Source organism: Embiotoca jacksoni, unplaced genomic scaffold (assembly GCF_022577435.1).
Source record: "Embiotoca jacksoni isolate LCO1_2020_lvr unplaced genomic scaffold, fEmbJac1.0.p SCAF_21, whole genome shotgun sequence".
NCBI classification, from domain to species: domain Eukaryota; kingdom Metazoa; phylum Chordata; class Actinopteri; family Embiotocidae; genus Embiotoca; species Embiotoca jacksoni.
In genome coordinates this window covers 6,074,782-6,101,810 of record NW_027185352.1, presented here as the reverse complement: position 1 = coordinate 6,101,810, position 27,029 = coordinate 6,074,782, and the positions used below count along the sequence as shown (strand labels likewise).

At 43.3% G+C, this 27,029-nt stretch overlaps 3 protein-coding genes across 10 annotated transcripts in view; 1 reads left to right on the top strand and 2 right to left on the bottom strand.

Annotated features, from left to right (window-relative positions):
• Window positions 1–773: 773 nt before the first annotated feature.
• Window positions 774–8,293, bottom strand: hcfc2 (host cell factor C2). 6 transcript variants are annotated; one of them, XM_069156577.1, is made up of 18 exons: window positions 8,276–8,293; window positions 6,362–6,674; window positions 5,685–5,833; window positions 5,436–5,596; window positions 4,956–5,158; window positions 4,668–4,752; window positions 4,482–4,585; window positions 4,146–4,376; window positions 3,844–4,053; window positions 3,559–3,623; window positions 2,419–2,533; window positions 2,166–2,216; window positions 2,003–2,058; window positions 1,788–1,922; window positions 1,502–1,702; window positions 1,110–1,407; window positions 943–1,015; window positions 774–859 (listed from the first exon to the last, which is right to left on the bottom strand). In XM_069156577.1, exons 2-18 carry the CDS (start codon window positions 6,525–6,527, stop codon window positions 850–852), a joined length of 2,313 nt encoding a protein of 770 aa, XP_069012678.1. In that variant the 5' UTR covers window positions 6,528–6,674; window positions 8,276–8,293; the 3' UTR covers window positions 774–849. The 6 variants fall into 6 exon arrangements, with proteins under 6 accessions (XP_069012678.1, XP_069012680.1, XP_069012679.1 ...); XM_069156579.1 differs by lacking the exon at window positions 8,276–8,293 and having other exon boundaries at window positions 1,505–1,702; window positions 6,362–7,557; XM_069156578.1 differs by lacking the exon at window positions 8,276–8,293 and having other exon boundaries at window positions 1,788–1,919; window positions 6,362–7,557.
• Window positions 7,623–18,449, top strand: elk3 (ETS transcription factor ELK3). 2 transcript variants are annotated; one of them, XM_069156588.1, is made up of 6 exons: window positions 7,623–7,946; window positions 9,706–9,796; window positions 12,438–12,673; window positions 12,776–13,513; window positions 14,977–15,099; window positions 16,690–18,449. In XM_069156588.1, exons 3-6 carry the CDS (start codon window positions 12,467–12,469, stop codon window positions 16,783–16,785), a joined length of 1,164 nt encoding a protein of 387 aa, XP_069012689.1. In that variant the 5' UTR covers window positions 7,623–7,946; window positions 9,706–9,796; window positions 12,438–12,466; the 3' UTR covers window positions 16,786–18,449. The 2 variants fall into 2 exon arrangements, with proteins under 2 accessions (XP_069012689.1, XP_069012690.1); XM_069156589.1 differs by lacking the exon at window positions 9,706–9,796.
• Window positions 18,450–18,493: 44 nt separating this feature from the next.
• cdk17 (cyclin dependent kinase 17) overlaps window positions 18,494–27,029 on the bottom strand; it is a 46,372-nt gene continuing 37,836 nt past the window's right edge. For both annotated transcript variants that reach the window (XM_069156586.1, XM_069156587.1), the window contains 9 exons: window positions 26,650–26,712; window positions 25,908–26,031; window positions 25,636–25,756; window positions 25,280–25,377; window positions 25,044–25,149; window positions 24,625–24,667; window positions 22,600–22,690; window positions 22,399–22,476; window positions 18,494–21,618 (listed from right to left, as the gene is read on the bottom strand). In XM_069156586.1, coding sequence (XP_069012687.1) covers window positions 21,578–21,618; window positions 22,399–22,476; window positions 22,600–22,690; window positions 24,625–24,667; window positions 25,044–25,149; window positions 25,280–25,377; window positions 25,636–25,756; window positions 25,908–26,031; window positions 26,650–26,712 — 765 coding nt within the window. In that variant the 3' untranslated portion in view covers window positions 18,494–21,577. The remainder of the gene's footprint in view (window positions 21,619–22,398; window positions 22,477–22,599; window positions 22,691–24,624; window positions 24,668–25,043; window positions 25,150–25,279; window positions 25,378–25,635; window positions 25,757–25,907; window positions 26,032–26,649; window positions 26,713–27,029) is intronic.

The following is a 27,029-nucleotide window of genomic DNA, read 5'->3' as shown; positions in this document are numbered from 1 at the left end:
AGAGTACATGCAAGGAAATGAAGAGGACTAAAAACAGTGAAGCAATGGTGTCAGTGATGTGAGACGGATGGATGGCGATGTGTCCGTGTTGTTCACGCCGCACCAGTTAAAGAGTCCAGACATGATGGAAGAGGCAAAAATGAAAAATAACACTTCCAGCCCAATAAATGAGTCCTAAATAAGAGGGCAGTACTGTTATCTGTGGTGTTTTTAACTTTGCTTTTACATTTATTGCATCTTTTGGTACCACGAGTTATTCTTATTAATTTAAAATCAACTATTGAAATCGTGCTTATTTTTTTAAAAGTCAAAAATGATATTAGATTAGTTTGCTAGTAAGTGGACTGATGATGATCCAGTGAGTTAAAGGATCTAATGAGTCATGAAAATAAAAATAAAAACCAACAGTAGTGATACAGGCGTGTAATGGATATAGATGTTTGCAGTGCTATGAGGCAGTGTACAATGATTACACACATCAGCGAAGGTCTTCAACCAAACGGTGATACAACTCCTATAGTCAAGATTACTGAGGTCACGTCTTACCTGTGGTTCATTCATATAAAACACTGAAGTCGGCAATAAAGTATAAATCTCAGAAGATATTTGTAGTTTGGTCTACATCATATTATATATCAATATTTAACAAAATATATGTTAACTAAAATTGCCAAATGGTTAAAAGTCATGTGAAATTGTAAATCTATTTACAGAGTAAGAATTAAATACATAAAAAATAAATTAACCAAACTGTTTAGAAAATATACAACATTTGAGCGGCGCGTATTGCCACCTTCCTGAGTGAACAGTCTTTTGCCCTCCGACCTGATGTCACTGGTCCAAATAGTTTCAGCTGGAGCTGCAAGAAGACATGGAATGAAAAAAAAAATTAGACAAGTCCACGTCCACAGAGATGAAAACATGAGACTTTCATGTGGCCACCTGTCAGCAGCGTCTTGGTCGGCGTCAGCACTTCTGTCTGCTTTGGATGCAGGCGCTTTCAATTTAGTGGGATCTAAAAAGAAAGAGAGAGGAAGTCCGTGTGTGTTCACAAAAACATTTGAATGTGGATCATGAGCAGTAAAAAAGAAAAAAAAAAGCTCCTCTACCTTGAATCCAGCGGATCTGCGTCGCCGGGCCGTAACCCTGCTCGTTCTTAGCAGCGATGCGGAAGACGACGGCTGGCCGGTTGGAGGCGGAGCGGTCGATGTGGGCGTTGTCCAGGTGGGCGGAGCTGACTGAGCAGGAAGTCTTGGTGCCGCGATATATCCTGATAAAGGCCATCTGACCGGGTCGCTCAGAGCTGCTGGGGCGGCTCTTCCTCACCGCCATGTACATGGAGTACTCCAAGATCCGGCCTGACAGAGACGCCGGAGCCTCCCACGTGATGTGGACCGAATCGTTGGCCTACGCAGATAGAAGAAAAATATTATTCCACAAGATCCCGAGGCAATCGATAATATTTCCTTTCCCTGTGTCTACATGTCCTCGTTACAGCTGCCACCTTGGTAATCTTGACAGCAGAGGGCGCTCCAGGGAAACCGGGCTGGCAGGTCTTGAACTCGCTGACTGGGCTGAAGTCTCCCTGGCCGAAGCAGTTGACGCCTGCAACTCTGAACCTGTAGGTCTGACCTGGACTCAGCTCCTGCTTCTCCCTGCCCTGGTAGTCCTGAGGCCCCGGCAGCTTCCGCTGAGGGAAGGGCTGGTGAGAAAGCAAAGAGAATTCATGTCTGAGTGAGCTGGAGGAGTAACTGAATAAAGAAACAGCCAGGATGTGTGGTGTTTACCTCTCTCGTGTTTGCAGGCCTGCTGCTGACTGACGTCACCTGGTCACCGTCAGCAGGTAGAAAGTAGTGGCTGACCTCAGAGAAGAGTGCTCTGAACACACCGACATCAAACCACGTTGCCGCTCCTGGATTCTGCTGAGGTGGCGGTTTATAATGTTAGTTAAGAACAGGCCGAGTGTGAGAGCTGATCATCACTGTTCAGAGGTGGATCTGACCTGATCTGCGTGGGCGTACAAATCTGAGCTCTTTTCAGATGAATCTGCTTGTTTGTCTGTAAAAATCAGAAGAGAAAACAACACGTGAACTTCTCATTTTAAAATCCTCAGCCTCCTGCAGTCTGTTCTAACAATGATGTTCGAGCTTGAACATCGTTGTTACCTGACTGGTGCTGAGTGGAGCTGCTGACCTCTGATGTCTCCTGTTCAGCTGCTACAACAAATACAGAGAGAGAGGGTTTAAAATCAAAGCTGTGGAGGAGACTGTTGAGACTGCACGGCTGCAGGAGTGTGAAAACAGACATCTTTCTGAAAACAGAACCAACACTGCTTTTATTGCGTCTTACAGTCAAATGTTAGAGATCATTGTGGGTAAACCAGAATTCAAGCAGCGATGACATGACAACACAACTCACTGCAGCGTTTTGAGTCGTCTTCCAGGTCTCTGGCAGCTCTCCTCCCTCCCTCCATTTGAGTTTTTGCTGAGCCATTTGAAGATTTTACTGAAGCGTCCTGCTGCGTTAAAGCATCCTGAAAAACAAAGGAGAACATTTAAGCACGAGATCTTTTTGTTCTAAGCCGAATCCCAAACAACGCTTCATTACATCTGGATAATATGGTTGACATCAAACTCAGTCTTATTTCCTCCCCAAACTACTTTATTAATTGTTACCTGACAGTATTTCTTCACTATGCCACATTACTAACTTTAAACGTTGCTAAACCTGGAGGAAGTTTATTCATTCATTACTGTAGTGGCTGGTTTTTCTTTGTTCGTAGGAAGGCTGTAGCTCAGACGGTAGGGTGGGTTGCACACTAATCGGAAGGTTGGTGGTTCAATCCCCAGCTCCTCCTGTCCACATGCCTAAGTGTCCTTGAGCAAGACACTGAACCCTAAGTTGCTCCCAATGTTGTACCATCAGTGTGTGAATGTTCTCCTGATGGCAGCACCCTGCATGGTGATCTGTCTCATTAGTGTGTGAGTGGGTGAATGGGAAAACCATGTTAAAGCGCTTTGAGACCGAAAGGTGATAAAGTGCTATACAAGTACAGACCATTTACCATTTGTTAGGATACTGTAGGCGAGAACATCTGTTAAAGGGCTTGTTTTTACTGGTGTGTGGTAGTAACACCAGAAGGTGGCGGCAACTCACCTAAAAGCCTTTTGCAATTAAGCAACAGGAGAAGAACGTGTTACGCTGTTACTTTAGACATTATAGTGGAAACAGGAGAAACAATCAAAGACTACTGCAGCCTTCAAAAAGTGTGGAAGTCCATACAAAAAAAAAAAGAAGTGTAAACCCTGTAAGGTTAGAATATCTTAACAACTATGCACAATTGTTTTAGAGCAAAACACAGAGCAGACAAATGCAATATAAGAGTTGAATAGTTCCCAGTAAATATCCAATAGCATTTTCAAAATGCACATCCATGTTAGATATGATCTAAATAATAGTACTGACATATCTATCTTTGGTCTGCTACGACAACATGGGTGCATGCACACATAACAAGCTTTATTTACAGATTTAAGTACATTATGAAGGTGCACCTACCTGAGCTGATGCTTTCTTGTCTCGATTAGTCTTTCCTTCACTTTGTTGTTGTAGTGATTGAACTCCTGAGAAAAAGAGAGCGACAGAAAATGTTACAGAAATGTCTGTTCTCCATCATTATATCTCCACGTGTACCTAACAGCGCTGAAGTTGATGCTAAATATTCGCAGCATCCTCCGGTTCTCTCTACAAACATCCATCAGATCTACAGAGAAAACGTTTCTTCTAACGTCATGAAACGTTTGAAAAAGTGACGATGTGACTGAACGTCTGCGCTCTCCTCACCAGCAGCGTGTTTATCCTTCCCGTTCTGTCCATCTGTTCCGGTTGGATCGACTGCTGTGGTAACTGGACCTCTGACTGCAGTGCTGGGAAGATACACAGGCTGGACTTGGAGGACATAGCAGTCTGCTGCAGCCAGGGGGCGCCACGCCACATGGAGCATGCTGACTGTGGATTTGATGAGTAACACTGGCTCTGGGATCGCTGGTTGATCTGAGGGCAGAGTGGAGGACATTATACAAGTTGTTTTTGTTTGTTTCTTAGTGCTGACCTTTACCGTCTCCACCCGGCCTTCTGTTTCTCACCTGTCTCCAGGTACCACAGGTCCTTGCAGCAGACCTGGTAGTTCCAGCTCTTGCGGTATCCGTCGCGGCCGCTCCAAATGTAAATCCTGGAGCCGACGGTGGTGGTGCAGTGGCCGGCCCTGGCTCTGGGCCTGCAGGCATATGGGTCGTCACTCTGTGGTCCCTGGCTCTGCAGCTGGGACTCCAGATCATCCTGCTGCTCTGGGCTGAGATTCTGCCAGCTCATCGTGTCTGTGAGAGGAGAGGAAGGAAACAGTGAACTCGCTGACCCGGCCAACACACGGGTCCAATATTAAACGAGCAATTCCAACGACATTTTCAGTGAGACGCACTGACCTAAGTTGAGTACACTCAAGGAGTTGGTGCAGACCCATTCGGTTCCTGAAGCGATGTGTTTGTCTGACTCAGGAACAGGAATCCAGCCACCAAAAACATACATCCTGCAGACAGATGAACACACTGTGATTTTGTCAAACTCGACATCTTTAGCACATATGATGCATAGATTTAAGAATCCTTTACTTGTTTCCGATGACACTGGCAGAGTGAAGGCTTCTGGGAAGAGGTGTGGAACCCCTTGTTTCAGGCGTTGACCAAACCATCGTGTCTGAAGGAGAGAGAAAGATAAAGAGAAGTATAAATACTCCAAATTGCTGCTCTTCATTCAAAGACAGACGTGCAGACATGCAAATAAGCCGACCACAGTTTTGCATGCAAGACAATCTGGCTTTTAAAGGATGCAAAATGTTCTGTTTTCATTTCAGAAACTTGCAGATAGTCAATAATCTGCAAAAGAAAGATGCGTCCTACCAAGATCCAGCTGCCACAGGTCATCCAGTCGGCATCCTTGCATCCCTCCAAAGATGTAGAGCTTCGGGGAACCGAGGCCAGTGTAGACAACTGAGGTGTGGGACTCGCGTGCGGAGGGACCGCCACCCTTCGTCTCTGGGATGTTCCAGCCTCTTGCCCCCGATACCGACTGCAGCTCCAGCTCATAGAAGTCGCCCATATATCTAAAATGAGAAATAGTCAAACTCTCTGTGAACAGTTGCTGGGTGACAACTGTCTCACAAACAGGTCAGTAATTCATGAATAATAACTCATGTGTTCAGTAAACCCAAATCAAACACGGGTGTACTTTCTGACCTCGCCACACCCTCATCAAACAGAAACAAACTCACCTCACCTTCTGCAACCTTGTTTATCTACAACCCTGAAAAGTCCTGCGTGAACAAACTAGTTTGCAAATTCTCCCTGTCCTGAATGTATAGAGAGCAGTTTAGACGGTACCTTGGTACATTGCCGTTGGGTTCCTCGCTATCATTGGCCAGCCCTCCAAACAGATAACACTTATTACCCACAAGAGTAAAGCTGTGTCCAATCCGAGGGCACGGAGGCGAGCCGTTTCTGGGAGCTCTCGGCTTCAGCTTCTTCCACAGCCAGCGACTCGCCTAAAGAGCAAAACACATAAATCTAAAAAACGATCTACGTAACATCGTTAGGGTTTGAATTCCCACTGAAGGAAAGGGACGGCACTACCTGAAGTTCATAGAGGCTGTTGGTGTACCTCCCAAACTCAACCATGCCGCCGAAGACCAGTATTCGGGTGCCTTCACAGACAAAGCCGTGAGCAGCACAGCCTGGTGGGATGTCCCCCCTCACCGCAGGTAGAAACCATTGTTTTGAGACTGGAAGAAAGGGCCGACGTCATTAGGCATCACGTTGACGGGTGGCTTGAAGATATTTTATGCATTTACAGCTGGGCGATATGGAAAAGATCAAATATCACATTATGTTTGACAAAAATACCTCAATATTTACACTGTGACGATATTACAGAGATGTTTATTGGTGCTTTCACGAAATATTTACATCGTTAGATATTTGATTAAACAGTCATCATTAATGTTGATGTGAAGACAAAAGTGAGTAAAAGAAAAATAATAAAACAGAAACATCAGTCTGAGTTCAGAGAATGACGTCACTTCACTAAAAATGCAGCCTTCAAAACCAGCCAGCAACTAAGTCATAAAACAACATACTGAAGCTAGTCAGCTGACGTAACACCCTCAAGCTCGGGTTGGTGGATAGTTTACAACAACAAACCGGAAGGACGGTGGCCGAAGTAATTCTGTAATGTGTTTTTTTCTGAAAAAGAGGACTCGTCGTTTCCCGATGGAGCATGCTAAAAACATTAGCCGCTAACGTTAGCGTACCAGTGTTGTAAACATGGACGTCCTCCGCGATCCCTTCGTTTCCACCACCGAAAACAATGATTAATTCCCGGATCGCAGCCGCTCGGTGGCCGTGTCTGGACCGCGGTGTTACTCCTGTGACGGAGTTAACTTTCCTCCACTGCGGCTCCTCTTCGCCGGTGCTCATCTTCCCGTTGGGGAGCCTGAAGTTTGGCGGTGTTGACGCTTCAAAGATGTGGGCGGGGCGAAGGGGGGCATCCGGAAGTCCTTACACAGATATGGAAACATACTGATGTCTCACTCTGGTGTTTTTATTGGGGATGGAGTATCAAAACTGTGAGGGGGGGGGGGGAAGCAAAGTAGTTAAATAGGTAAATTTAACAACGTGGAAAGACAGACAACTGTTTGGTGGTTGTACATGTTTGATTATGACTTTCTGATGATTCATTTGACAACATATAAAATGAGTGAAAAGACAGAAAGGTTCAATCCACCTTCTCTGTTCTATTATTCAAAAGCTTGCACCATCGTGTCATATTTAATCATCTTTGAAAGTCCCGTTCCTTTCAGCTGTTTGTGGTTGGCCTTAAAGTTAATTTAATTTGTTTTTATGTACTGCAGAAAATAAAACATGTTTAAATTGTTATGAGAACAGAAAGGCGCTGCGAAGCCAAAGAAGGATGACAGAGTTGAGTAAAAGAAAAGAAAAAGAAGCAAAAAAATCTCAAAGAAAATCAGCAAATTAGTAATTTAATTTGTATTTCTAATTTTATGCAGCTAAAGTGTGTCCACCTTCAGAAAGTTTTTTTTTTTTTTTTTTTTACAATAGCCTATAGACTACTGCATTTTGTCAAAGTGGAATCAGAGATTGGCCAACATTTTATAAGTTTCCGACAGTCCAAAACCTGACCGTGTGTGTGTGTGTGTGTGTGTGTGTGTGTGTAGGAACAGGAACCCCTCCCGCTGAGCAGGAAGAGGGTGACGTTAGTTGTCAGTTGGCTCGTGCAGTCAGAATTACAATAATTGTCTGTTCGTGCGTGTGCGCGTGTGTGTGTGTGTGTGTGTGTGTGTGTGTGTGTGTGTGTGTGTGTGAGTGAGTGAGTGAGTGTGTGTGTGTGAGAGAGAGAGAAATAAAAGGAACTTGTCAGCCTGAAGGCTATTGAATTGAATATTGTTAAGTGAAAGTTTGTGTCCATATTATGCGTGGCTTTGTCCCCTGATCGGAGTGTGTGTGTGTGTGTGTGTGTGTGTGTGTGTGTGTGTGTGTGTGTGTGTGTGTGTGTGTGTGTACGTGACAGAGAGGGTAGTTGACGGGGTGTGTTTATGGGAAATTGAGATTGTGTGTGTGTGTGTGTGTGTGTGTGTGTGTGTGTGTGTGTTTACTCAGACGGGAATACTGCGCCAGAGGAAGTGCGCCCGCTCTCCGTCTGCGCGTCCCGACTTCCTGCTCTGAGGCAGGAGAGAGAAAAGCTGCGGATCCGCTTTCAGACAGCGGGGCAGCAGCAGCATGGAGCCCCAACACAAGACAGACACACCGCTTTAAGAAACGAACGCACACATCACGCACGGGCAGACGGACAGAGGAGCAGCGGCCGTCCACATCTGGGTAGGTGCCATGTTTCCTTCCATCGACAACTTTCTGAAGTTAGCCTGCGAACTTTTGCGTAATGGAGAGACAGAAGCGGACTTGCATCATCTATTGGTGTATTTGTTGAAACCTTATAACGGTCAGATACTCACTGTCAACTTGAAAACTCGGTTAAAAGCCGCGCGTAAACTGTTAAATCTGTGCGTAAAATGGGTTAAAGCTGTGCGTAAAGGTGTTAAATTGCGCCTTAAGCGCTTCCCACTTCGAAACAAACAGTGAAACAAACAACACTCCGCTTTGGGAAGCTAGATTTAAAAATAAATAATTATAAAATGAGTTTAGTGTACCAGCTGCTGTGGAAAAATCCGCTGTGGCTCCTTTAAAAATGAAGTAGTAGACTTTCTGGTTTGTCTGGACCGCGCAGACTAATTGCCATGCGCTTCCGGATTGAAGCTGGCAGCAGACAACATCTTGAAAATGAGTCACTGGTGCAAAACAAAGAACCATTTGAGTTCCAGCAGAACCCCCACTCCTTCTCCACACACACACACACACACACACACACACACACACACACACACACACACACACACACACACACACACAGTGACATACTTCCAAAAATAAGAAATAAAACGACTAGAGAAACGAGATGGATGTGTGGCTTTTGGGTTGGTTTGTTTCCGCTAGATGAAGCGTTTCCAGAAGACAGAATGGGTGTCCGATAAATTTACATTTATGTGTTGGTCATCCATGACTTGTGAGCTTCAACTAGGAGAGAGAGAGAGTTAGTACAGTAAACTTCAACTTGTGACACAGAGGAGCAGTGCATCAGACTACTTTTATTCTGAAATTCCATAAATCAGCATTTCCTGCTGCTTAGCTTCTCCCCAGTCCAGATTTGTCAAGAGTAAAACGTCAGAAAGTCAGCATCGATCAGAGTCTGACATCAGGACATGTATGTATTCCCCACATGTTGTTGATGTACATCTGCATGTGTGTGTGTGTGTGTGTGTGTGTGTGTGTGTGTGTGTGTGTGTGTTTAGGTGGTGAACATCTGTTCAATGTTAAAAATAACAGAACTTTATACAAATGACAGATAGTGTGTGTCCCCGGTGACAGGAAGTCCTGGAGAGTGGAGGCCTTTCACCGGGGAATCACGCCCCTGAAGCTGAATGACAGGAAGTCCTCGTTTAGACAGTCAGACAGACATCACCTCACACACACACAACCCCATGCAGGAAATAGGAAGCAACAATATGGCTGGTTGTGTGCGTTCATGATGACGGGTCATTGTTTGTACCAAATTTCCCCGCCTCACACACACACACACACACACACACACACACACACACACACACACACACGCACGCACACACACACACACGCACACACACGCACGCACGCACGCACGCGCACACACACACACACACACTCACACACACACACACACACACACGCACACGCACACACACTGCTGGTTGGTTTCCTTTAAGAGAGACACAAAGATAAATATGCATACTGTATTTCTAGATGGAGTTGGTGGTGGATTGTTGTGGTGAAATGTTACAATATGTTGTTATGAACACAGTCAGAGTAACCATCAGTTCTGGTTGTGATGAACATGTTTACACCTCCAGCATTAAAGAGGCAGATGTGGTTACCATGGGGATTTCTGATGCAAACTGTAAAGTCTTCTCTGTCATATTGTCATGGCTGCAAATTTCATCTCGCTATAATGAGTTATCGGTTGTTTTTCTTTTCACCGTACATATAGTGTGCTTCTGCGGCACGGTGTAAACGAACTGGCCTGAGAGAGGAGACGGAAACAGACAGGCAGACACTCACAGACAGTCAGTGGCTTCCAGGTAAACACGTCGGTTAGACCCATGCTTGTCTTGGCAGAAGGTCATTGACCACATCCTGCTTTGTCGCCATGGAAACGTCTAAAAAAACCAGCCAGCATATGGACCGCTCTCTCTTTCTCTCTATCACACACACCCACAATGTCAGATAGCATATATATGTGAAAGAACAAGAAGTACGTTGGCACATTATCAGATTTTGAAAAACAATCAGGATTACAAATGAGCTTTCTTAGTTACTAGCTAACAAATAAATATAATTTTAGCCTTTTAAATTTGTTTTGTTATGTTAACACAAAAGCAAACGCGGGTCAAATGACATCTATCTTTTCAGAAATGATCACACCGATGATTCATCTTCCGCAACACCTTATTATGCACACTTCCTGTGTCTGTTCACAACTTGTGTGAGGGTCAGAAGGAGCAAAAACACAAACTAGTACATGCAGCCACACAGGATCCGTATAGTACACGCCAATTAAAAGTGAATGAATTACAAAGTATCCCAAACAAAAATACAAAGTCAATTTCTTTTAAAAACAGAGTGGCTTTCTCCATAATGAAAATTTGTGCTGTTAAGTAACCACAGCGAGGGAATTAATTTACCAATATAATACATTTTGCTCATCAAAATGATTTTTCAAATGGCCATCACCTCTTGATGATGTGTATAAAGGTTCCTGATTCAGAATTAAAGCAAAAACAATCAAATCAGGGACTGATTTCCATTTAAAAAAAAAAAAAAAAATCATAAATAAGTGAAATCTCTAAATTCATAATGGGTCATATGGTCCTTATTTCTAGATTAAAGTGTTGCTGTCAGCTGATAACTATATTTAAGGAAGATGAGTCTATTATAAGTCTATTATTTAAAGGATGGGCTGATTGTTTACGTTCTAAAATGAATTTGTAAAAGTATGAGACTACTCCATTAGTGAGAGACCAAATTCTGAGTAAAGATGAGTTGAAGGGCCAGCGCTGTGTGCTTGTGGTTTTTGGTGGAGCTTGTATCAGAGGAAGGATCAGCGTGCCATTTCTGCTGACGTCAGCGACCCTCCTTTTTTTCCTTCCTTCTTTTTATGTCTCCTGCGACGTCTGAGTCCCTTAACAGTCTGGGAGGCTGAGAAATGATCTAAATTTAAGGACATATTTGATAATCTATACAGTTATTTTATCATTTTTTTCACTATTTATTGACTTGTTTTTCTGAGTTGCGGTTTAACTCTTAACTACATTAATAGAGACAGCTTTCTGGGACATCAACATATACATCAGGTTTCATGTACACAGCTGAAGTATACTGTTTATTATTACCTTTAACTGTCAATTATAAAGTTGCACTGATCAATATTTTTATGATAATCCTGAATCCAGGAAATGTGTCGAATGTGGAAAGCGTTATTGACGAATCCACAGAGACTTATCACTCTGAACTGTGCAGTTCATCTCAGCCAACTCAGCATTGTAGGGTCTTTTAGCTTACAGCTTTGTTTTTATTTTACAGCCTGTAACTTTTTAGTTTTGATTCCGTCTCACCGCTCTCATCAAAGCAGAATGCTGCAGCTGTTACCCACAGAAAAAGTGATGAACCTACTCGGCAGTAGAGCACGTAGCTGCAGCAGAGACCGATATTCCCCTCCTATGTGAGCCAAAATACAGTTAAAAGGACACTTTATATTTGACTTACATTCACCAGTTCACCAGAAACTGGGAATTGGTTTGCAAACTTGCTAGCCATGACAACCTTTTAAAGACCTGTCATGCAAGAAGTGGTATTTATTTATGACTGGGCACCTACACCACTGTCTAAACACAAAGCGCACAAAAACATAATCGGGGGTGTGGTGGTAAAGTGTTACACGCTTCTCCTGGGAGATCAGACTTGGACTTAGAGTTTAGACTTTATTAATCCCACAGTGGGGAAATTTAGTCATCACAGCAGCATAGAAACACAGTTAGGGGGAAAAAAAAAAGGTGCACACAATAAGAAAAAATTACAAATGCGTATACAATAAAATAAGATAGAGAAGTAGAATTTTTTTGAAAAATTAAGACCAATCAATAAATACACACACACCCACAAACTATACACACCAACAACAAAAAAATACAGCTTGGGATGAATGGAAAGTGTCAGGTGCTATGAAATGAAATACAGTAAAACATTATTTTAGGCTGGTGTTGAACAGTCCGACAGCCGTCGGGACAAACGACCTGCGGCAGCGCTCTGTCCTGCACTGAGAGTGCAGCAGTCTGCCGCTGAAGGAGCTGCTCGAAGCTCCTTCAGTCTCAGACATCCTCAACCCAAGATACAGAGAGCAAGAAGAGACCCCTGTATAGATCCCGATATGATTTTGAAGTTTTCATTTTAAGATGAAACACTTTCATAATGTTGATTTAAGGTTATAATATGTCAGCGTTGTGTTTACCGCTTGTTCAGTTCCCCCCACGTGTCCTCCAAAAAATGAACCAATGCTGCTTGATTACCCATTTCGGAAAAGATTCTTCTTTTTCCTCCACCAACAGTTGCCATGTGACACTCTAATTTGTGCTGTGAAGCAATCCTGTTGATACAAGCCAAAAAGATTGACACACTTGTGTGTTGGTTGACCTGCTTTTATTCAGTCCTGCTTCTTCACTGCAGCTCGCCCGTGTCTCTGGTGTCGCCCCGTCATGGAGAGCTCCATCACACTCTGGCAGTTCCTGCTGCAGCTGCTGCTCGACCAAAGCCACAAACATCTCATCTGCTGGACATCCAACGACGGCGAGTTCAAACTGCTCAAATCGGAGGAAGTGGCCAAGCTGTGGGGGCTGCGCAAGAACAAGACCAACATGAACTACGACAAGCTGAGCAGAGCGCTGCGCTACTACTACGACAAAGTACACAGCAGACACATTGAAACTATACAATACAACCGTCTCAGTGGTTTGATGTCCTGAAATGTGTTTGAAATAAAAACGAATTTCTTTGTTCTTCTGCAGAACATCATCAAGAAGGTGATCGGTCAAAAGTTTGTCTACAAATTCGTGTCGTTCCCTGAGATTCTGAAGATGGACCCTGCGGTGGTGGAGTCGGGTCGCAGCAGCGAGGAAGGCGGGGGGACGACATCTGAACCTGAGGCTGAGGATGAGGATGGAGGTGAGAGGAACCAGTACCTCCACTCTGGCCTGTACTCCTCCTTCACCGTCAGCTCCCTGCAGCTCTCCTTGGAAGGCCACCGGCCAATCAAGACAGAGCCCAGGTCCGATCGCCATGACGACAGCTCCTCCGTCATCCGATTCATAACCAACCGCGGCCACTCCTCCCTCTCCTCCACTCCACCCCCATCCTCGACCGAGAGCTCCCACTCCTCCAGGCTGTCTCCCGGGCTGGTCCGCTCTACCTCCTGCTCCTCCTCCTCCTCCCCACCACAAAGCCCCGCCCACACATGGGTGAGGGGGCGTGGCCGGAGCACAGACACTGATGAGTCCGAGCCCAACGCTCAACCTCTGAACCTGTCGTCTGGTCAGAGGGAGAGGGAGAGGGAGAGGTCACAGAGCACAACAACGCCGGAGAGGAGGGGACTGGTCAACAGCAAGCCTTTGAAAGGCAGGAAACCCAAAGGCTTGGAAATCTCCGCCCCTTCTCTCCTCCTGACAGGAAGTGACCTCGTCTCCATTGCCCTCAACAGCCCGGCACTTCCATCAGGGTCCCTGACTCCTGCTTTCCGCACCGCACAGGTACAACATGACGCCCCTGTACACACACTAGTGCCTCCGCAAACGCAGCACAGGAAATAGGTCAGGAGAGAGACGCAGAGTTACGGAGAGAAGGAGGGAAAAAAGAGAGTTTGGATGAGGAAAGTCAGACAGGGAGGAGATGGAAAGAGGTGAGCGGAAAGAAAGGAGGAGGCGAGGGAGGGAGGAGGTTCATAAGTGAAGCCATATGTTCCTGAAGCTCCTGATTCACTGGCAACAACACGCTGACCAAACCAGGACAGTCTGACTATATTCAGGCTTCCAGCTGACGCTCATATCCAGACTGAGTAATGGTACGCTGCTGTGTGTACATCACCGACGGAAAATTAAAGTGTAGGCTAAACCATTCATCCATTACTCAATATGCTCATGTGGTTGGTTTTCATATCTACAAGCTCAACATCAACCACAGCAACCTTCCTCAGAAATGTTTTCCAGATTTGGTCCTCCTCTTTTTAATTCGGATCATAATCCAAATAAAAGTCCCCGTTACCCACCTGAAACCGGCTCATGGTGGTTGCTGCTCTTCGATGGGTCTGAAAACTCAATGCAACCGCAGAACTAGAGAAAAAAACGTAGAATCATGCACCATAAACTGATCCCGAGAAAACAGCTTAGTGGAACCGAACATCACTAATTGATCTAAAACAAACATCATAAATCGATTTTCATCAGCAATTTGTGCTGATAAAGTACATCTGAGGGAGAGAAATGATGACACTGATCAGGGACTAATGGCAGCCAGTGAGATATGACCAAAGCACAACTCTGTGTCTGTTCACAGGAAGAGTTTGAGATAACTTCCTGCCATGAAAAACAGATTTCAAACATTTTGTTTTCAATAGACAGCCAGTCACAGAGACATGACAGGAAATAACGGGGAGAGAGATAGAAAATGTACTTGAAACCAAAGGTCTCCCGCTGGATGCAAAGTAGGACAGCACCTTGGACCTCGAGGCTACCAGAACACACCAGGACAGTTTCAAAGATTTCCCTGCCTTTGAGCAGATTCAGGTAAATAGCTGTCATTGCTAAAACAAAACAGGGTTGAAAAGAGAAAATACTCAGTGGTTGTACCTGAGAAGGTAAACGCAAAGGTATTGAATAAGCTGTTGTTCCTTCACCTTTTAGTTGCTGCTTCTGTAGAAATGTAAAATGAATCTACGTTAAATATGAGAGACAGAAGAAAGACTGGACAGAAAATAGAAGTCATGAATTGTGTATGAGTGGAACTTCCTGACCTGGAAAGAGGCGCCTGCCAAGTCGGTCTGTCTGGTGGATGCGAGTTCACCAGAGGGCAGACTTGGCTTTGAGCTCCGGGTGAGACTTCACGACACGACCGACTCTGAGCGGCTCTCTGGACGTGTTGCCAGAACAAACACCATCATCTCCTCCTCTGTGTTTCTCCCCTGACGTTTCATTTGTTTGTTTTTTTGTCTGTGTAGACTCCGTCTGGTCTGCTGCTCGCTCCCAGCCCTCTGCTCTCCAATATCCATTTCTGGTCTAGCATGAGTCCAGTGGGACCCCTGAGCCCCGCCCATCTGCAGAGCCACGCCCCCCTCTTCCAGGTAACACTCGTTTATTTGTCTTTCCGTGCCTGCGTGGACGTTCACTGACTTGGCGTTTCCTAAAGCCCTGCGAGGTTCAACTAACCCAAAAACTGCCTCCACCCTGAGCCCATGCCGTAACCCAAATCTACATCAGACACCACAAGTAGCTGAAGGCCGAGTGTGTTGGACATAAACTGGCTTGAATGATGAACCATCGGACTGAACTGTACGGCAAGAGAGATAATCTGTGGGCATATGAGTGAAGGGGCTAAAACTGTGATGTCATAGAGAAGCGCAATAAGGAGCACTGACTTTTTCTAAATAAACTCTCACACACAAATTATATCCCGATTTTGTCTCTTACACGGTGGAAAACAGTCTCGTGCGTAATTACGTCAAATGTGTTGAGGAAAAGGTCAAATGGTTTCATGTAGAAACGACACGCAGTCTTGGAGGAGATGGATTTTCTACCTTTAAACCTCCGTTTACAGCAAATCCCTCCCTCATCTAACTGCAGGCCTTTTATAGTCATTTCACACTGCAGATTTACCTCTGCAGTTGTTTTCATACAGCCCTGTGTGTGTGTGTGTGTGTGTGTGCGTGCGTGTGTGTGTGTGTGTGTGTGTGTGTGTGTGTGTGTGTGTGTGTGTGTGATTCACCGTGTGCCAAGGTTTCAAAATAAGCTACAGATGTTTCCGTTCTGGCGTGGACAAGAAAAGGGGGCAACTTCCTGCTGGCTCGGGGGGGAAAGGGAGAAGAGCTCCTCCCACCCATCACAACTCACACACACAGACACACACACACACACACACACAAACTCCCAAATAATGGCCAGCATTTTTGACCTGGGAACAGGATCTGGTCTTTACAACGTTGGTGTGCTGCCATATTTAAAAAGGTGCTGTGAGAGGGCAGACGTCTGTCAGTACCAATAGTCCAGACTTTAATGATATTCAAATCTGCCACCAAAACCACTATACATTTTATATATTTACAATTGTGACCATATTAGTCCCCTTTTAAAGCACTGCCCGAGTGCTTGACTGTGGTGTACCGGCCATTGGGAATATTAGGACAAAAACCAGCAGGCCTTCAAAACATCTGTCACTTTACCATCCTTCTCTTTGTTCGAGCGGAGTTTCTTCCCTCTTAACGACTGGTACCCGTGAATGTGCATCGGTTACCGAGTCACTGTATTCAGAGGGTGGGCTATGTTTGTCACTGTTGAACGTTACTGCCCTTTATTCGATTTTAATGGTTAACGGCATCGACAAAATTCCCTATCTTGCGATGTTATTGAAAGTGAGAAATAATTCAAGGATCGACCCCGTGATTCGGACGTTTCGTGCCCCTGGAAAGTATCAAATGTCTGAGTTTGCGTCGGGAGAAGCCAATAACACAATCAATGATTTTGAACACTTTCAGTTATTCAAAACCAAGAATGTAGGAATGCTAGTTTTGTGTGCTTGAACTAAGGATCTGACCAGATTCCTTGAAACTTTGCCATGGCAATAGTAAAAATAATCAAATTTCCTAAGAATCGTTGTGTTTTGGGCTGAAACGTCGTTGGTGTGTTTTCCACATCTAACTCTCGCCGTCCCCCTGCAGTTCCCCTCTCTGCTGAATGGACCCATTCCTCTGCCTTTACCCAGTTTGGACGCTCCCTCTCATCTGCTGCTCTCCTCCAGCTCCTACAAGTCCTGATGCCGACCCGAGCTCCAAGAGAGAACTGGGCCGAAGTGTGCCGAGGTGGCACAGACCAGCACGGATCGGAACCGGACCAACAATCATTAAACTCTAATGATGAAACCACAGAGGATTCGGACTCCCTCTGAGTGCAGTTACACTTTGATCTGAGACCTGTTTCTCTGTATTTATTACAGAAGAAACAGGAGCTTCACTCTGAAGCGTTGCTCTCCGAGAAGAGTATTCACATCACACATTTATTTTGTATGTTTAGTACAGTTCAATCTTAACATCTGCCATTGGCGGTTTCCTTTTTTCAGGATCAAAACCTATGATTTTTTTTTTCACATGCAAAGAAACTGAGTGGAGGTCATAGTGCTTCTCATCTCATTTTATAACCCATTTCATGCCACTTGGTCTCAAACTTCAGTGAAACAGACTGGTTGAAATTTGATTAATGTTTTTTCTATTTCCCTCCCTGCTTGACTGATTCCAATATCCACACATCTGACTCAACCACAGGAAACCCGCTGAAATACTTGTCAGGATTGAAGCGATAACACGACCTCACTGAGCCAGAAAACTCTGTTTTCCACAAATGCAGAAAATTCTCTTAAAAAGATTCAAGTACAGCTTCTTACATGTTTGTTGTGTAGCACAGAAATGTTTTTTTTTTTTTTTTGATAAGTCTAAATGTTACATGAGAAGGTTGTCAGCCCTCTCATGTATGAAGCTACAGTCGGGAGACAGTTAGCATATGTCAGCATAAAGAAAGCAGAAAACAAGCTCGCCTTGCTCCGTCCAAAGGTAACAAATCAAACTACCTGCACATAAAAGTTCACTAATGAACTGAAGGGCACTCTGCTGAGGGTTGCCTGGCAAACTCATGGATGCACGAGTCACTGCTCACGGCTCAGTAATAATAATACTTATTAATTGCCATATTAACCAGGAAGTATTAGAGGTACTGGTGAGCAGGTTTTGTTATCTTTGGACTGCTTCATGTCGTTATGCTAATCTAAGCCAACGGGTTGTAGCTTCATTTTTAAAGCACAGGAAAAATGGTGAAAATTTCCTCATGTTATTCAAGAAAGTAAATAGCAAATCTACCAAAATCTTCAATAATTCATGACCATGACGGGAGCATAACTGGATAATTAGAGGCCAGTAAGGTATACTGTGTTTTCCAATTCTACTCCTTCTATCACCAGTTCGGATGTTGAAGAACTTTGGGATTATTGCTCGTCCTTTATTTTTTATTTTTTTTGCACAATAGAAATTTGTCCAGATGTGGATTATTTGAGCCGAACATGTGACCCCATGAGATGGAGCATTCACCGACTCCTAGCAGAGCACCTGCTAGCCAGAGCGCTAAAATGTGGAAGTATGTTTCCTGTATAATTTCCTGGTTTTTTTTTGTTTTTTTTTAATGCACTGTACTTTTAAACCTTGTGCCAGCTGTGCCTATAATGTAAGATTTATGTAAATGTGTTAAGCTTTAATAGACATTCCAGGTCAGAATTGCACAAAAGTTTTTTTTGTAAAATGGCTCCTGGTTATTTTTATAGAGAAATGAATGGAAGCGTATTCTCAGTGATTTGCTTGTTTTCTGCAGTTTTAAAAATAAAATTGACTGGTTGTTTTTTTTTGTTGGAATTAAATGAATCACCTTTGTGAATTCCTCCAGTTTAGTTAAACGTTGAAAGAACGACGACTGCACACAGTGTTTATGAAACAGTTTAAATTTACTTTCGATGGTTATGAGAAATAAATAGTTCCAGTAAAAAGAGTCACACACCAACTGTTCACCGGCAGCTCAGTGTTTCAGAGGTCGAGTTCACAACACAGCAGGCCTTCCATGCATCAGGCACACACACACACACACACACACACACACATACATACAAACACACACGCACACACGCACGCTAAGACAAGTTCACATAAAATTAGGTCATTCACACATTTGAAAAAGTACAGTTTTACATTGATAAATATTGAGCCGTTAAAGAAATCTCCTTTCGTGCATGTTACTGCCGTTCATGTACAAAAAGTCCAATTAGCAGAAACACAGTTTGCAGTTAACAGCGAAATAATAATAAAAAGAATATTAAAACTTCACTGTTTATAAGTCAAGTATCTTCACATGTAGAGACAGCATATGTGAAATAAGGCTTCCTCATTTTAAAGCTGCCTCGAGGGACAAATTGCGTGTCCATGTAATACAGGATACCTCCCATTAATATAATGACCTCTTTCCTGTTAACACAACAATAATCATTACATTATTTTAAATGTAAAGTGTTTTCAGTATATTTTATCTACATTTGTTTGTGTTGAGCTTAGTTTGATCATATTTGAAGCCGTTTTATTCAGCTTCGGAAAATAATTTACGCACAGGAAAAAATATATTCTGTCAACTACTGAATAGATAAGAAATGAAGTGTATTTACAGGATTATTACACTATTAGCTGCAAACTGTGTTCAAGTTCCATGTTGATTCCATGAATGCTATGTTATCAATGAGTTTATCAAGCATTAGTAGTGCTTCCAGCACTTTTCGAGCGTCTCTTACTCGATCGTTATGCAGAAACGGAGAACTCAAGTGTTGCTCAGACAATAAATTTCAAATCTGCACGTAGATGTTGAGCTAAAGAGCTGCAGTCAAAGGAAAACGTGCCTCGGACCTTCTTACAGCTCCCATGTTCACTGTGTGCTATCCAACACACTCCTGGTGTTACTTAGTGCACAAACCTTTGCACCGTTTTGCTACCGTGTCGTTTCCACGATGAGTTTTTCGCTGTGACCAAAGACTGTATTTAAGTCTGCGACTGTCGTTTACACTGTTACTAAAACATTTGACCTTTCAAAAGGAATAGTTTGACATTTTGGGAAATATACTTAATTACTTTTGTGCTGAGTTTTTGATGCCAAGGCAGATGTTTCTCTTTGTACTCTTTTTCTTGTGCGTTGAACATTTAGCTGGAGCGTAACTCTCGATACCATGGCAACTTCCTGGTTTTGTAAAATGAAGAAGATAAAACGTGTTGAAACAGGTCCTGGTCGGCACATTTTCTCACTGTTGTACAGAGGCACACTATTTTCTTTGCATTGTTTTCAGCCTTTGTGCGAAGCTAAGCTTCATAATTAGCACAAAGATATCACAATGGTTTTAATCCTCTCATAATATTCCCAAATTTCTCCCAAAATCTTAAAATTATTTCTTTAAAGCGACGCAACACTTTCAGTCATGAACGTCTGGACATCACCTGACTGATCCTACGTCGGTCCACAGCAGTGAGAAAAATACGTATGAAACTAAATCACACCAGGAATGTGAGGAGCATCAGTGGACATGTGTGACTTTGATTCTTCCATTTGCTTCAGTAAACATGTCAAAAGCGAGACTTCTCAACAGGTTTCATCATCTGTAGCATCACTGTCAGTTGCAAACAACACAACGGGCGGTAAAATCTAAAATTTCAATTTGAAATCTCTTTTTTTTTCTTTTTTTTTCATACAAACGCTGGAGAGCAGTGGTCCGACGCAGATTGGGAAATAACCATTTTTCTTTTTGAACAAGCCTCCGAAAAAAAACAAAAAAAACATGCCACAACGACTGTTGTTTCACAAGGAGAGGTCAAAGGTCACAGACACAGAAAACACATCTTAATACTGTTGGGTAAACTCGGCCACGCTGAGGCCCGGGTCCCTGATTGTAAAAAAAAAAAAAAAAAAAAAAAAAAGAAAAAGAAAAAAACACACTGAAGTGCAAGTTAAAGACGAAGAGTTACTGCAGTGAGATCTCCAAAAGCACACAGAGCGAGAGAGTGGAGCGTGCATGGTTTTTTTTTGTTTTTTTTAAAAAAGCACTGAAGTCCTGGCAGTTTTGAGGGGTTTTAGGGAAGGCTTGCCGGCTTCCTGTGGGACGTCACGTGACTTCCTTTTCAGCTCCGGTATTCCTCGTCTTTAATCCGTGCTTTCCGCTGCAGTCTTAACCGACCGACCGCCCGCCTCCCTCCACACCCCAGTTTTGGTCCCGTCGCACGGTCAAAAAAAACAACAACGCAAGAACCTCCAGCTGGTTGTTGTCGTGTTGATTGTGCTCTGTGTGTGCTTCTTTAACCTCCGTTAATCCACTCAGTTATGTTTTATGACCATCGAGTGCTCCAGTCTTTCTAAACCTGGAAATGCTGTTGAGTTTCTCACGGAAGCTCGAAGAAAAACAAAACATAATCTCCAAATGTAGATATAGATATTAAAAAAATAAAAAATAAAAAAAATAAAGAAACTGAAGCTTTTGGTCTCCAAGCACAACAAGAACAACAAACTTGGATCACAGCGTTGATATCAACATCAGTTGAATATTAACTTAAAAGAAGCCGGAGAATCGCAGTCAGAAGAACAACAGTAACCTCACTGACCGCTCAACTGTGCATGGCGTCTCGAGTTCACATCTTGTGCGCGCACACACACACACACACACACACACACACACACACACACACACACACACACACACACACACACACACACGATGTGTTAAATACAGACAGTAGTAGTTTAGCAGCAAAAAATTCAACCTCACCCCACCCCCCAATAAATAAACACAGTCTCCAAATAGATTCAAATCAGAGTCACTTGCTCAGAGGTGTGTGTGTGTGTGTGTGTGTGTGTGTCTGAGTGTGTGTGTGTGTGTGTGCAGGTAAAGGGGTGGGGGTCGTCACTCCGAGGGGAGGTGGGCTCATGCGAAAGGTTGCTGGGATGTCAGGATGAAGTCGGCCAGTCGACCCTCCTCTTCGTGAAGCGTTAGAAGAGCATGCTTTGCCTCCTGTTGATCTTGCCGTTGCCTGGAAGAAGAGACCAAGACAATAACAATAAAATACCCACAATGCCTTTGGTTGACACTTTCATAAATATAGCACGAGTTTTTAGGTTGTTCAAATGAGACACCACTGATTTTACACAACGTTAAATTTAGTAGAGTACCACTCTATCTGTGTCTTATGATGTCGTCTGTGGATCTCGAGGGAAATTTCTGTAGTTTAAAAAAAATATTTAATGTGTCAATTTATTTATTAGCAGATTTTAATGTCACTAACGTTGTGTGATTTATGTTTTTATTGTGTTGCTTTGATCATTTTAACCAGTAAAGTGTCTCATTAGGGTTTCCTTTTTGTGTTTTTAAAATCAAAATTAAGATCAAAGAACGTTTTTTTTTTATTAAGTCTGTGTTTCAAATTGAAGGTGTGAAGGTGACAAGAAGTGTACATTGAGGAGGCAGGCAGGGTCTCACATTAGACTCTATTCCCTTTGCGTTATGGGAAATGTTCTAAGAGTATGAACTTGACCCCTACTAAGAACTAAAAGTCAGCATATCTCAGCACGTGCTGCTTTGATTTGGGGCATTTTGTTTTTTGAATCTGTCTCTGCTGAGTCCCCCAACATCATGGGAGTGTGAGACAAAAATCCCTGGAGTGTACCTTCAATAACCAAAGAAGAACGACACTGAGAAGCATGTCAGCCTCTGAAAGACTCAAACTTGCCTGATTCCTGCTGATTACTACGTAATCACATTACACGATGAGTTTATTCCTTATTAATGATTTAAGAAGCGGAGGCTCACCCACCTGACTCTGGGTACGAGGAGTTCCTGTAGCCGGGGTCTCTCTGCAGCTGCACTTCTTTTAATGTGAACAGTGACACGCCTGAAACACAGAGCAGAGCTTCAGTCTACAAGTGACAGGAAAAAAAAAAAAAAAAACAACCTTAACGCAGTAACGCCGCCTCTAAGAGACAGACAGCAGCTTTATCAAGGTGTGTGCGCTCACTCTCAGGCAGTGCGTGGACTCTCATCCCCAGCTGCCTGAAGTAGGACTGTTTCATCGCCTCTTCAGCTGAGATCCTTTTCTTGGATTCGTACTGTGGAGACAGAAACAGGAAACGGTAACGGCCCTGGGATTTTTAGAGAAAATGCAGCGGTGGGTTGTTGTGGCTGGAATCAGGGATTCACCTCCATAAAATGAGAAACACACTAGGAATAGGAAGTGTATGTGTGTAAGTGCACTCAAAGTACTGAGGAAGTAAAAACACTGAGGACACTGTGCCTCCTGCTGTCTCCAACTGGGACTGAAGGAACTCATTCCCAAAATAAAATGCGAGTCGTGGCGGACGGCATCATTTTTATATTCTTGAACAGACACGGAAACATGTCATGCTAGTAATTAATGTGGGAGGTCGGCAGTTACACTCAGAAAGTTTCTATCCAACACGTCTTTGATGTTCTTGCTTTATAAAACTTTTATAGATTTCAGTCAGTTAAGTTCCATTTTCTCACTTGAGTATTTTTCTCTTACTGTCAGAAGATAATTGAGTTTTGCCAATAAAGTAACATTAACATTCATGTCCATAAAGCATTTGAATAAAGGAGGAACTGAAGACAACGTTATGGTTGTGGGGTTTTTAACAGTTGTAAACATCTTTTTTTTGTATTTGTATTCATACGTTTATATATTCATTATTTATATTTTGATTGTGGTAGGGACAAATAAAGTGACTCAGTTATTATTATTACTACTACATTTCATTTAGCTGACGCTTTTATCCAAAGCGACTTACAATAAGTGCATTTGAGGGTACAAAACCCAGAACAACAAGAATCAGAAAACGAAGACTCAAGAAAAGTAAGTAACACTAAACCAGTGACAACAGCTCAGAGCATGTAACCGTGCTTTCGAGCGAACGGCTGAATCAGGTGTCGTGACTTAATGTGAACTTTGATGTTGAATATAGGTGTGAAATCAGAATGCTTCATACGGCTGCATGTGAATGAGGTCGGCCCGATATGAGGAAAATCTGCCACGTGTGATAACATTATTCAATATTGCGATGACACAGACATTGCATGAGGTAAACAAATACTGACGTGTGCATATTAGCAGTAGAGTTCCTATGGTTCAGCTTTAATAGCTACGTTGCTAACAGACCACAAACACTGAAAATCCTCTGCCCACTGAATTAATACATGAAATATATCTTTTTAAACATGCTTTTGTTGATCAGACTGCACATGGAAACCAAGCCAATTAAAAAGAACAGCAATAGTACGGGCATGTATCCAGGGCTCCATCTGATTGGTCAAATGTTTACATGCTGGGTGTGAATGCAGCCCTCTGCGATGTGTTTACTGCCTGCGTGTTCATATTGCAGTGAAACTAGGATTTGTCCGTCAGCAGTAATATGAATGTTTAACTGCCTTCAACAGTCTCTGGTCAATCTTGACCGGTTGTCATCATGTGACCAGACGTTCACATTTAGGTCACATGATGACATCAGCACCAGGTCCACTCCCTGACTGAAAGATGCGAGATGTGGTTGAATACTGTTCCTGAGGACCATAAGCAAACAGTACATTTATTTATATCCTTATTTAAATTTTTGTGGGGCTAAAAAATGTGGAAGAGTCGTGCAGCATGTTTACAAATGATACAACAAAGAGTTTTAAGTTTAATAATCAGAGCCATGTACTCAATTATGTGAAATTTGTATGTGCTTATGTTTTGAAACAGTAAATAATGCATAAATGTTACCGTTTTAAACAAATAAAACCAAGAATACGAGCACAGTATTAAAAATTTGTGAGTTATAACTAATATAATCTGCTTGTGGAGGAAAAAGTAGGAGAACTGTTTGCATAGTTTAGTTTAAACATTTTTTTTTTTTAGTTTAACATGTAGTTGAGCCTCCAGATAACAAAATGAAAACAACAGAGAAGATAAAAACATCAACTATCAAGCTACATAAATCAGTTAGGAGTGAACTGCATTCTGGGTAATGTGACGGAAGTAAACACTCACTCTCAGGAAGGCCAGCAGCAGCTCGATGCCTTCGCTGTCCAGCCTGAAGAAGACAAAAGGAAAAGTGACAGTTTACCGTCTGCCTGCAGCAAGGGCTGATGGGAATGTGGGGGGTTCAGGGGAGGAAGGAAGTGGACAGCCGTCTCTGCAATGTTCTGCAGGATATCCTGCCCGCAGCCAGCCCATATATATAAACACACACACACACACACACACACACACACACACACACACACACACACACACACAAAATGCAAAGGGAAGAGAAAAAAAACATAGCTACGGGTACATAAAAACAAACACAAGAGCGTGAGGCACCCCCACCCCCCACCCCCCCCACCCCCCCACCCCACACACACACACACACACACACACACACACACACACACACACACACACACACACACAGAGTGCAGTACCTCGGGGCATGGTTGATCAACGGCTGCGGTTTGTATTTGGGGAATTTGTAGGATTTAAACTCTTCGATGGAGGAGATCCCCGGCCATTTCTCCTCTGTGGGCGTGCCTGAAGTCACACAGTCACAGCCAATCAGACACACTGTACTGTAGGTTGCTATGTTCAGGAACAGGTAATAACATGTGTGATGAAAGAATAGTGTTGCTATGGTGATCTGGGTCTGGCAGGAGACGTTTACCCAGTAGCCTGAAGATGAGGTGGAGCTCGTCCTCCACTGTAGAGCCTGGGAACAGAGGCCGACCTGCAGCCATCTCGTAGAATATACAGCCAACACCCCTGGAGACACACACACACACACACACACACACACACACACACACACACACACACACACACACACACACACACACACACACATCAACTCATATACAGGTGTGAGGAGTTCAATGTGTTCGAGTTGAGTGATACATGGGGTTGTAACTCTAAGTGACACCTATCATATTACAAACAGCCAAGTGATCCATTTTTGAATGTACAAATACTGATAACTGCATCTTTAAAAAGTGTTAACAGTAGTTCTCGTAGGCTTCGTACCACATGTCGATCTGTGTCGAGTACTCTGAGGATCCCAGGAGAACATCGGGCGGCCGGTACCAAAGAGTCACCACCTCGTTGGAATAGGTTTTGGTCGGGACAGACTTGGCCCTCGCCAGACCTGCCAACCCACCACAGACACACACTTCAGGTTTCCTATACCAGTAAGTAACATTATACCAGCATAGATCTCCTTCTAAAACATGAACTCCAACAATTTGCTCCTCCACTGCCATAAAGAACAGACCGCCTGCTGCTGAGGTTCTTCTTACCAAAATCAGCCAGCTTGAGTTCTCCCTTCTCGTTGATGAGCAGGTTCTGTGGCTTCAGGTCCCTGTGGAGAACTTTCCTCTTATGACAATACGACAGCCCCCGCAAAATCTGGAACAGGAAGATCTGGAAAGATATGTTTAAATGACGTTAATGTGTCATATATTGTGCAAAACTTGCATCCCCCACAATTAAATTTGTTCATATTTGCCTCATTTTCATAGTATTTCGGATGTGAGGGAAACGCAAAAAGAAATGTACAAAAGAGACGTTTGTGTTCAAAGGAGGGCTATAAACTGTTATCCTGGCTCCGCCCACTTAATGCTCATAGCTTTAGTTTTCACTGAGATTTTAGTCTGGAAATTTTGTTCGCAAGAATCGGCCACTGTGAAGGGCTGAGGGAAGGTCTCAGTAAGTTTTGGTGCACAACATACTTCATATGGTGGTCAATGCTGATTGGTTAAAGGCTGCTCCATTAGTTTCAACATTAAGCCCATTAGGCCCATTTAAGATGCAACAACTGAGAGCGATCCCAAACAGAGCGAGGTCACACACACGTCTTCACACAAGGAATTTGGGTCTGGTAACACGAGGCTGAGAAACTACCACAACTTTGTATTGAAAATGTGGTCTTCCACCACACAATGCAGCCTCATCTCCATTAGACACGCATAGAAAATCAGATTGAAAGGCTAAAAAGAGCAGAAGAAAAAGCTCATCAGTAACAGAGAAGGTCATCCTCACCTTCACATTGTGCATGCTCATTATGTTTCCACAGTCGTCCATGTACTGCTTCAGATCTTTATCCTACAACAACAGAAGACACCATCAGACACAAAAACAATGGACCTTTATTCAAACTTTCACACACGTTTCTCTCTATTTGTCCCACTTTTCTCTGCTAGTTTCTACATTGTTATAAATTGTTTGCTCCAATGGTTTTCCTGAATTTTGCCAAATAACAATTCTTGCTTTTAATGCTAAAACTTGGTCATCTGTTTTCTTTGCTGTTTGGAATTCATTGACTAAATGAACCAGAGGAGGATGGAAGAAAAAAAAAAAATCATACAATTGTGATGTAAAAGATGAAATCAGATCACACTGTCCTTTAATACACATCTGAT